This window comes from Lucilia cuprina, chromosome 6 (assembly GCF_022045245.1).
Source record: "Lucilia cuprina isolate Lc7/37 chromosome 6, ASM2204524v1, whole genome shotgun sequence".
In the NCBI taxonomy this organism is placed as follows: domain Eukaryota; kingdom Metazoa; phylum Arthropoda; class Insecta; order Diptera; family Calliphoridae; genus Lucilia; species Lucilia cuprina.
In genome coordinates, this window is record NC_060954.1 from 52,305,626 (window position 1) to 52,317,864 (window position 12,239).

Genomic DNA, 12,239 nt, shown 5'->3' on the forward strand with positions numbered 1-12,239 from the left:
ATCATGTCAGTATTTTTCAAAATGATTAAAACTTTTTTTACTTCATTCTTTTTAAAGCTTTCAACTTTATTCCGAAAATTTATCTACTGGCTCCTCTTTTTTTTAAACTACAACTCTATAACTCCGTATTTTTAATCCTAAAAGATGTCATTGTACATTTTATTTTCTACTTAATAAAATTTTTGACTTTTCCTTCATATTATCGATTATATTTTTTCTACAACTATATATATATCATAATTTTTTGATCTCTTAACGGCTAATAAATATAAAGGAAACAGAAAAGGCATAAAATATTCAATATTTTTCTGAATTATCTATTTGCATCCACAATAATAACAAAAGCAAAAAAAAACTAAAAAGTTAATCCAAAACTATGACCGATTCAATGACTGCTGCTTCAGCCGAACGTTGTGTTTTGTGTTTAGATCAAAAACGTTCACCGGTGCGTATACACTGTGGTCACTCCTTCTGCTATGGCTGTCTTGATGTCTATAAATCCTATAAAAAATATCCTTGGGCTAATAAGTGTCCCATTTGTCGAGATGCATTAAAGGAAAAGAAAACGGTGTGTATTTGATAAAATAAGATTTTTAATGATTTTGTGCAAAATTTCACCCAGTAGGATTTATGTTGAGATCAAGGATAAGGATGAATATTGAAAACTTCTATGTGCGTTATTTGAAGGACCAAGTCCTTATTTAATATCGAGTAGACTATAGTCTAGACCATGTTCTATTCCACTTTGTTAATGGGTCTTTAGTCCAACATTGACTAGTATGTAGACTAGTCTATAGATTAGTCTGTGGATAAGTCTCTTTGTTAGTTAATAGTTTTTAAACTTGTCTATTTGCTAATCAATTAATCAGTAATTTAATGAATCTATAAATTAAGTAGTACATTAACTAATACGTGGTTTTATGTATTGACTAGTTTATGAACTTATCTATTGCTTGTATTATCGACAAGACTATTAACTTTCCTATTTACTGGTCTACTGTTTAGTCTACAGTCCTGTCAATTGACTGCTATATGCACTAGAGTTCAGACTTGTCTATTTACTAGATAATGGACTAGTCTAGAAATTATACTATTGTTTAATCTGTGGACGAAACCATGGACTAATCTATTGACAATAATCTATTGACTAGTCTGTTGAATAGTTTATTGGCTTGTGTATAAACTTGTTTTCGTATTAGTCTATGGTCTAGCCTATTGGCTGATCTATGGATTAGTTTATAAACTAGTCTATTAGCAAGCCAACACTCTAGTATATTTCCTAGTAAACAAATTGTTAACTATTACATGTTGTATTGTAGTTTATGTACTACATGGAAAAATCTATTGACTTGTTTGTAGACTATTCTTTTTACTAGTCTAAGGACTAGTCTATTGTCTAGTATAGTCTCTGTTCCTGGTATATGACTAGTATATGGACTAGTCTATTCACAGGTAAATCATTTATAAAGTATATTGACTAACCTCAATTATTGACTAATATATGAACTAGTCTATGGATTATTTTATAAACTTCTCTCTTAGGTTATCAGTATTCTAGTATATTTCTTAATCCACTAACTAAGTGGCCTATTAGCTATTATATGTTGTGTTGTAGTTTATATACTAGTCAATTAACTACTCTGTGGACCAGTCTGTTGCCTAGTCTTTTGTCTAGTCTATAGGCAGCAGACTATGGACTAGTGTGTTCATTAGCCTAGTGTTAAATATGATACTATGGATGACTATGGAATGGTGACTATGGTGACATGAACTAGTCTTTGACTAGTCTGCGGATCAATATATTGGCTAGTCTTTGGACAAATCTCTTACTCACTCTTTTAAGACAAATCTACTATTAAGTATATTATGTTTAAAGTGTGCTTGACCTCCCCCCGGGGGCATGTTACCTTGGTGAAGCCTCCACCTTGGTGTTATTGCAATCCCGGGGTATAAAGAGGTGGCCAATGCCTCTAGTCTGGCGGTACTATTGGTTACAGTCTACTGCTTGGCTTAGTCCTTGCATGGATTAAAAAGTCTATATTTCTGCTGTTGCCGAAAAAACAGATACCCCACAGAGGAGTGACTGTGGGACTATCCGTTGGTAATCAGTTGGTATTAATTATATACGGCATGGGACGAATGTGAGGTACGGCGGGCGTCACACCACCCGACTACCTATAATGAATGTGTCGTATGTTTTTCTCTTATGAATGTGTCGTATAAATGAGATGTGTGCTGGGTTGTATGATGATGGATGTAAGGTATTATATACAAATGATACCATTGAATTTTCCTTCCATGTCCAGATATGTTCAGAGTATACTCTGTTCATATCAGAATTACCACACTGTGTCCCTGTGAGTAAGAACAATATCCTCGGCTTATTTGTTGGATTCGTACTTCGGTCAACCGGTTACGTTTCTAGGTGCTGTTGCTGAATCAACAGAGGCCATCCAATGGTTAGAGATTAGATAGCTCGATTACTTCAGCAAAGTGCTTGTACATGGAACGGTCATTGAAGGATAAAGGGGCGATATTAGACCATTGTCAAGTCTACCCAGTGGATGAAAAAGACCACCGTGAGATAAGGCCGTCAGGGCAGATGCTCACTTTTAAACTCTTCATAGTCATGTTTCTTGACATGTCAATCAGATAGTCTTTTTGCCAGTGTATTCATTGTCGCGCGGTTTCAAATAAATTTACACTAAGAGTGTATGAATATGTACTATTTTAGATCAAAGGTTCTTTTATAAATCTCATCAGCCTGTTGGTCATTCAAATATATTTTAGCAAATTTAATTGAAAGCAGGAAGAAACCTCTGATTTGGTAGAATAATTTAAATTGAATAAATGTTGAATGATCTACATACATAAGGGCAAATACGTGTCAAATGATTTAACTTTTAAAATCGATACCTACTAAGCGATAAAGTCGTTAAAACGAACGTTCGAATATTATAACATTTTGTTCAAAAAAAGTGTTGAATGTCATATAACATCAATTGTTAAATATTAAAAAAGAATTCATTCTATCTATAACAAGACTCAAAACCCAGTCTTTGTAATTTTGTAAAATATCCTACTGGGTAAAATTTATTACAAAAGCAGACTTTAAAAAAAAGGAAAATGTAAATTTGAATTTTCTACTTCTGCCCTTAAGACCAAACGTAAATATTCCGAAATGAATTCTATGCAAAACAATTCAACTACAATAAATATAAATTCTATGCTGAGTGCATCTCAATCGATTCCGCCCGAAGAAATTTGTATTTTAGAAGAATTTATGGCTTTAGCCTCAGACTATGATAATAGTGGAGAAAATCTATCAGATAATACCCAACAATATATAGATTTGGATGAATATGAAAATGATACTATTCACGATCTTACCGGCAATAATGATGATGATAATGATAATTACGATGAAGATGATCAATCAGATTTTGAGAATAATAGTTATGAAGAAGAATTAGATTTTTATAGCGATACCGATGGTGATGTTGATGATGATGAAGATGATGATAATTACTATTATTTTGCTGAAGATGGACCTGGGGGAAGTAGAGAGGTTCCAAGCACTATGACGAGAGATTGCTATAATACTGATATAGATTGGGAAACTGTTATTGGTTCGGATGTTATAATTATTGATTAGTTATAAATTGAGTTTTTTATACATGTTTTTTGTTAAAATAATTGTATTTTAAAATTGTGAGTTTTAAGTTGATTTTTACTGTAATTTTGTTTTATATTTTGGTTTAATAAATTTTAGAAAAAATTCTCAATAAAAATTGTATTATTAACACAACTAGTTCTGTAACGCATGATTATAGCTTGTACTCGTATGGCTTTGAGACCAACGATGTTTGTTCGAAATTGTCTGATTTAGAACAGGTTCTATAGAATTGCTAAAGGTTCCACACTCATTCTATGATACGCTTCAGAAAACAGATCCTTTATCAATTATTTTTAGTTAATTTTGACATTTACTAATAAATTTTCTCAAAATGAAACTAAAAATCTTATAAAAAATAATTTCTAAAATTCCATTCCTTTACAGCACTGGTGTTTATATTTTCTATTGTTAATAATTTTTATTATTTTATGTCTTGGCTCTTCTCTAACCGTAATAGCAGTAATCAAATCCACTGAAAATATTTATCATTACTGAACAATCTGAATGTGTAAGTGTGTGCAGTTTGCAATATAACAGTTAATGTATTGGTAATTGTAAATTAAATTGCCATAACTTTAAATATATATTTATAAAACAATGGAATTTAATATATAAATATTAATAAATAAAATAAAATATTAAAACTCATTACACAAAAGATATTAAATGCCTTAACTTAAATACATTTATTTACAAACAAACTTACATATGTAAATATATATATATTTTTTTAAATTTAACATATACATATAAGCCTAAAACTATACAATAACTATTGAAGTGTAAAAGTTAAAATATGTTGCATTTATCTGAGTAAAAACCCAAAGATAAGAATTAAATATTCAAATATTATACACATTAGTTGATGGATTCAATATATATTATATTTATATTAAACTATTTCTTCATTGAAGCTTAAAAACAAATTCTTATAACAATTTCTTTGTTTTTTTTTTGTTTTTCTCCCTAAACTATGCTATCAAAAAGGAAATAGAGCAGCAATATCTAAACTTAAACAAAACAATTTTAAAAGAGTTTCTCAATACCAATATTATCTTTTCTTAACTAAATTTTTATAAATAGGCATTTGAAATTTATTCTGCTGTTTAGCAATTGATAAAAACTTATCAATTTCTTGAAAGCATTTCAAATTCACTCAAGCTTGAATTATTGCAAAACAACGCAAAAACAACAAAATCTTTAATATTAAAATGCAAAAGAAAAAACTGTTATAAATTCCTATTGAAAATTTAAATACAATATTTTCTTGAGAAATTCTTATAGAAATATTTCTTTCGATTTATCTATACAAAAAAAGGCTGTTATACGTTATGCAACAAGGTCTAGTGCTGGGCGCATCATACTTTTGAAAACAGTTGCCTACTTAGGGGGTTTTTGCATATTGGTTGTATGTGTAAAAGAAAAAACATATAATACTATGAGTGAATTGTAGGAATATTTTTAAATGCATATGTAGAAGAATTTTTATGAATAATTTTATTCCACCGAAGAAGGACCTATGTGGTAAAATTAAGAAACAAATAAAAAAGGTGTTCATGGGTATATATGGATATATTTTCTATAGTCACAAAACTATATTGGGGAAAACAACGGAATAGCGATTTTATATACAATTCTAATAATCCCACGGGGAATGTTAGCTTGGAAACTACAGTGCTTTCAAAAATCTGGGGGAAAAGAAGTAATATTGTGGTCTGACAAAATAACTTTCTTTATGACTCCTAAAAATGACCTAGAACTGAACTTCAACTGAACTAGAACTGAACTAGAACTGAACTAGAACTGAACTTGAACTGAACTAGAACTGAACTAGAACTGAACTAGAACTGAACTAGAACTGAACTAGAACTGAACTAGAACTGAACTAGAACTAAACTAGAACTGAACTAGAACTGAACTAGAACTGAACTTGAACTGAACTAGAACTGAACTAGAACTGAACTAGAACTGAATTAGAACTGAACTAGAACTGATCTAAAAGTAAACCATAAAATATAATATTTATTGCCGACTTTATTTTATAAAACCCTTAAAATGTTTTTTGTTAGAAAAATATCGGTTATGTCATTTTTATCAATAACCTTTTAGATAGCGCTTAAAGAAAACGGTATAAAGGTTTGTACTTACAAAAAATTCATACTTATACATTGCCTGAAAATTCACCAATACACATATATCTTTATAGGTATGGAAAGCACATTACTGTGTAGCAATGTAACCGAAAAGTTTAAGCTATATATAAAAACCTTGCATAGTATAAAATATTTCAATATTTGCTGCCACTTTACATATTGCCGTTTTATTGTATTATTGACAACACAAGAGAATCTATGTCAATGTGGTTTAGATTTAAATAAGACAAAAAAAATAACATACATATGTTCACATACATATGTTTTGCAAAAAAAATAATAAAAATGTAAAAAAGACTAAACAATTCAATTTGTAACTAAAATGTATGGTTTTATGAAGGCAAAAATATATTGATTTTTATTTTATTCCAATGACTTAGAACTCTTAAAATATTTTCTAACAATTTATGATTACTTTTATTGGCATAACTTAAAATTTCAATATAAACTAAATTTCACCTTAAACGTCTTTGTGCTTAACTATAAATTTCATTTCCGTTTCCGTCAGCTTTACAACTTTTATATTATTCGCTACAAAATTATCTTGACTATATTTTCTTGTTCAATTACAACTTCATTCATTCATCTGCAAACATTTTTTTCATTCTTTTTTAAGCTTTTAACTTTCATTTAATGTATTTACTTTTCTTTTCAAACAGAAAAAAAATATTATATATTCTTCAGCAGTTCTTTTTCGACCCTCCCCCTTATTACATTTTACTTGTACTGCGATATAATACGAAAGCTCTAAAACTTTTCTCATACAAAAAAAAAAAAAAAAATATGTAATTTAATAAAAAATCATTTTTCTCCTCTTATAAGTTAACGTTTATAGCGTTTCTTTTCTACTTTTATTTTGTTTTCATTTAAAGTGTTTGCATTTCGCTTCTTTTTTTCCTACTTTTTGTTCATAAACAATTTGTATCATTTTAATCATTATGTTTTTCAATTATCATTAATTTAGTTTTATATTGTTGGCTTTTATACAAAAATCCTTCAAAACACCTGCTCATTATAATTAAACACTTATAACTAGGTTGACGGCAATTTTGTGCAATATACATATATACATGTCAGTTTTTGAAAATGAAGGAAATTAATTGTAAAACAAAATATTTGTCATAAAATTTTCACTTATTGTTTTGTCAAATTTACGCCGTATACCTAAGCCTCAGTGTGTTTAATTATTTATGATGTAAATTAAAATTTTGTAATGTTTTATACAAATAATAATACTGTAATAAGCAAAAACTGTAAATGAAGATTGAAATACACATAAAATATATAGTGAGAGATTTTTTTGCAATTTTGGTTAAGTGTTTGAAAGTATTATAGTTAAAAATCCAAGGCTTTTAAATTTTAATAAATTTAAGAATTTATTAGAATCGTATCGTATAAAATTTGTTTACTATCAGAATATGGACGATCTAAACTAATGTTTAAACTATAGACGAAAGTATAGTTAGGACTACGGTCTGGATTATTGTATGGAATACAGTTTGACTTTTGGTCTAGATTGTATTTCACTGACAGTATTTGGCCAACTAACTGAACTCTAATCTGAGTTATAGTCAGGCCTCCAGCTTAGTTGTATATAAGCTGCACTAAAGTCTCCACAATAGTCTGAACTATATAGTTTATAATCTTTATTTTAGATTAAAGTCTGGACAAAAGTCTATAGTTTAGATAGCTCGGACTATAGTTTAAAGTTGGAAGTAATGTCTATAGTCTGTATTTCTTCAGTCCATAGTCTGAACTTAAGTCCGGATCACACCCTATAGTCTGGATCATAGCCTTTAGTCTACACTATAGTCTATAGTTTGGAGTATAATCTGGAATATAGTCTGTAGGGTGGACGGCGGTCTAAAGTGTCAAAGTCTATAGTCTTGACTATAATAAAGTCTATACCCTGGGCTATAGTCGTTAGTCTAAACTACAGTCTATTCTCTGGAGTATAGTATGAACTATCGTATAATGGCTGGACTATATGGTATAATCATCAGCATATTGTCTGAGGTATAGTCTAAACTATAGTACACAGTGTGAACTATAGTCTTTAGTCTAAAGTACAGTCTAGTACAGTCTGGACTATAGTATATAGTTTAGCCTATAGTTTGGAATATAGTCTGCAGAGAAGTGTAGTCTATATTCATGACTATAGTCTATAATCTGGACTGAAGTCTATAGCCTGGGTAATAGTCTGAGCTACAGTTTATTGTTTGGAGTATAGTCTGAACTATAGTATACAGTCTGGACTATAGTCTTTAGTCCGGTCTATAGTCTATAGTATATACTATAGTCTATATTCTGGACTACATACCATAGCCTATATTCTGAACTATAGTCTATGGCCTTGTCTATAGCCTGGACTAAAGTCTAGACTATATCTGCACTAAAAAGTCTGGATTGTAGTCAATATTCTGGATTATTGTCTATAGTTATTATTGTCTATAGCAATTGTCAATAGTCTTGACTATAATTTGGATAATTATCTATAGTCTGGTATATAGCCTTTAATCTTAGCATTTAGCATTAACAATAAAACTATTATAAATATCTTTTCATAAAAAATTATTACTTGTAATAAATATAACCAATTAAATATGGTTGTTATGCCCTAATTAAACTTCTATTAATGAAAAGTATCTAATAACTAGTACTTTCATAATTGTTCAACAATTTAAGTTAATTAAAGTCTCTAATATCAAACTGTTTTATATTTATATACACACACATACATATAATACTCACACTTTTGCTCTGCAGCAGCCAAACACAAAGATTTTCAAATAAAATCCTGTAAAATAACGAAAAAGAAAAAATAAATGTAAATTACTCTCAAAAGTATGCAACAATAAAGAATAAACAAATACAACTATATATATAAATATGTATGTATAGTGAATAATATAAACCTTAAAGATATATTCACATAAATATACACAATAATCTAACCAAAAAAAAAGAGGGTTATGCCAATAAAATAGAAATTTTTTTCCTGGTAAAAATTGAGAAAAAACAAATAACTAATAAAAATGATCTATAAAACAGACACAAAAAAGTAGGAGAAGGACTATTAATAAAAAAATGTTTTATTTACACGACAATTATAAGATATGGTAAAAGATATGCAGCAAGTGTAGAGGCCATAACATTAGGGTGTCACTATCAATAAAAGTATAGTTTCCGACTTGTAATTAAAAAATTGAAATATTAAGTACTTTAATCTTTTTAACTTTCAAGGTTATATTATTTTCTCTCTCTACTTAAATGTACACATGTATGATTGCCAATTGGCAGTGCTTCTTATTATATCCTAGTCTCTGTTTAATAGAATAGCATTTATTTTTTTTTGTCCACTTTATTGATATTAAATACTATTAATATCAAAAATTGTTGCTATTAAACTCTTTAATTTACTAAAGGATTTTTTAATCCTTTCGAAACTAATAATATAAACAGTGGGCGCGTAACTATGTACCTATTTAACTCCCTATTTGGGGGCAATTGTAGTAAGTACTTAGCTAACTCGTTATTTGTAAACGAGCGTAGTAAGTAATTAAACTTTTGTGTATAATACTTTATATAGTCCGAGTTGGGATATTGTCTATAGTTTTAGTGTACTATTTTTTATTCCCTAAATAGACTATTGTATATTGTCTATTATAGTCTATAGTCTGAGTAGGCTATAGTTATAGTCTTAGTCTATAGTCTGAGTAGAGTATAGTCTATAGTCTTAGTAAACTACAGTCTACAGTCTGAGTAGACTATAGTCTAAGTTGACTATAGTCTATAGTCTGAGTTGACTATAGTCTAAGTAGACTATAGTATATAGCCTGTGTAGACTATAGTCTTTAGTCTGTGTAGACTATAGTCTTTAGTCTGTGTAGACTATAGTCTATAGTCAGAGTAGATTATGTCTGTGGCCTTAGTCTATAGTCCGTGTAGAGTAGATTATGTCTGTAGTCTTAGTCTACAGTCTGAGTAGGTTATAGACTATAGTCTGAGTAATTTATAGTCTATAGTATGAGTAGACTATAGTACATAGTCTGAGTAGAATATAGTCTATAGTCTGAGTAGAATATAGTCTTTAATCTACTCAGATTATAGTCTATAGCCTGAGTAGACTATAGTCTTTAATCTACTCAGATTATAGTCTATAGCCTGAGTAGACTATAGATTACAGTCTCTGTAGACTATAGTCTAGAGTTTGTTTAGACTATAGTCTTGAGACTGTGTAGACTATAGCCTATTGCCTGTGTGAACTATAATCTATTGTCTGTGTGGATTATAGTCTATAGTCAGAGTCTATAGTCCATCGTTCGATTAAATTATAATCTATAGTCTGAGTGGACTATAGTCTATAGTCTATGTAGACTATAGTCTTAGTCTATGGTTTGAGTAGACTATAGTCTTAACTATATTCCATAGTTAAGACTATGCGTAGACTGTAATCTATAGTCTAAATAGACTATAGTCTATAGTATGAGTAGGCTATAGTTTCAAGTCTGAGTAGATTATAATCTGAGTAGACTATAGTATATAGTCTAAGTAAAATATAGTCTATAATGTGAGTAGGCTAAAGTTTGTAGTCAGAGAAGGCTTTAGTCCGTATTCTGAGTAGATTATAGTCTGAGTAGAATATAGTCTGAGTAGAATGTAGTCCGAGTAGAAAATAGTCTGAGTAAAATAAGTAGACTAATTTTTTTTCAGAACTTGGAATAACTATGGAGCTGTAAACTTAATAATAATGTTTATCAACTAATGCATATATTTCACTGAATATAAATGTATGTGTTCATAGTTTTTGGCATGAAATTTGTGTATAATTTCAATTAACATCAAGAAAGTTTTTTTTTTACACAGACAGTCACAATACCCTCATGAACTAAGTATGTCCTTTCTACAGAAGTGAATTGACAAAGTATTTCTAATAAGATATTTTACTATTTTACATGAGAGATTTAAACTAAAACAGTATCTATAATTATAACTATTGTGAATCTTCTTGTCTATAGATATATTTACACCCTCTATATAGCGTTAAGGGATTACTTGGCATCAAAATATTTCTCTTACTCTTGTTTTATATAACACCAGTCGAATCAGAATTACTTCTAGAGTCTATCGGGTTTGATATATTGAAGCTTGATTTTTATGCCTTGCGTTTCTTTTTGGTTATTGTAAGATATCTTTGGAGTATCATTAAAATGAATGCTAGCTTGCAATTCAATTTGTAACAAAATTCTAGATGTTGATGTCGTTTTTTTGGCATCTTTTCTTTTCATGTATTCATGCTATTCTGCAGTTTGTATATACATCTGTATGTATTTTACTTGTTTGGTTGACACCCACAAAAGTATGCTATATTTTATTGTAGTAACAATTATACACACATACATTTACACATTAAACAATTGCAGGAAAATTGTTAGAGAATTGCTAGAATTGGTTTGTTTGTGAAAGTGATGTAAATATAGCTTCAATTTTCAGCCATATGTGTAAGAACTTAAGTATAAGGTGTAAGTATTTTTGTGTACATTTGAAATGTCTGTAATTTAAACCTATTTCTTTTAATTTTATATCAAATATATAAATGTATGTTTTAGTTCTGCTTATTTTCATCTCTTACAAACTTTTATTTCACTACTTGTTCTTTTTGCTGTTTGGCAGTTTCTTTCATTTATTCTTTCTCTTATTCACATTTAGTTTATTGTGTTTTTTTTTACTTTCTTCTACTCAACTTTGGCTTTTAATTAAGTGTAAATGATACACTACCATAAATAAACCATAAGAATAAATAACATAAAAAATGCACACACATATATACACAAACACTAACACAATTACTTAGGAACACAAACAGTAGAGATCCTGAGAGATGGATGTGGAAACATATGTTTAAAGAATCCTTAATAAAAACTGCCAGCCAAATGGTTGAAGTTTTCTAAATTAATTTATACTGGGAATTCGTAAACAGAAAGACAGACAGCGGAGAAAGGATTGTAGTATTATAAATTGCAACTTTTCCAAGAAATGTTAAAGGAATTTATGTTAAAGTGATTTAAAAGAAGATTTAAATAAGGATTGTGACAGCATTTTTTAGTAATTACAACTAAAATAATAATTTAGATTTAAAATTTTAAATTGTAAATCTTTTATATTAAATTTTAATATTTGAAGTAACTTTTTTCCGATTTTCATTACCTTAACAATATTTAATGCATGATTATAATATAACAAGAACTTAAATAAAATCTAACAACACCTGAACTACACCGGAACTAGATAGAAAATTAATGACTGAACTAGAACTGAATTAGAACTGAACTAGAACTGAACTAGAACTGAACTAGAACTGAACTAGAACTGAACTAGAACTGAACTAGAACTGAACAAGAACTGAACAA

General features: G+C 29.0%; 1 protein-coding gene across 1 annotated transcript; it reads left to right on the forward strand.

Moving 5' to 3' along the window:
- Positions 1–207: 207 nt before the first annotated feature.
- On the forward strand, positions 208–3,785 carry LOC124420790 (postreplication repair E3 ubiquitin-protein ligase RAD18). Its single transcript, XM_046954927.1, has 2 exons — positions 208–568; positions 3,161–3,785. The coding sequence occupies exons 1-2, from the start codon at positions 377–379 to the stop codon at positions 3,653–3,655; spliced, it is 687 nt and encodes a 228-aa protein (XP_046810883.1). The 5' UTR covers positions 208–376; the 3' UTR covers positions 3,656–3,785.
- Positions 3,786–12,239: the final 8,454 nt, after the last annotated feature.

Excerpts from the sequence above, each read along its gene's own strand:
- LOC124420790 (XM_046954927.1), top strand. The coding sequence starts at position 377 with ATGACCGATTCAATGACTGCTGCTTCAGCCGAACGTTGTGTTTTGTGT. Across the intron at positions 569-3,160 it reads CATTAAAGGAAAAGAAAACG|ACCAAACGTAAATATTCCGA; the intron begins GTGTGTATTTGA and ends TCTGCCCTTAAG.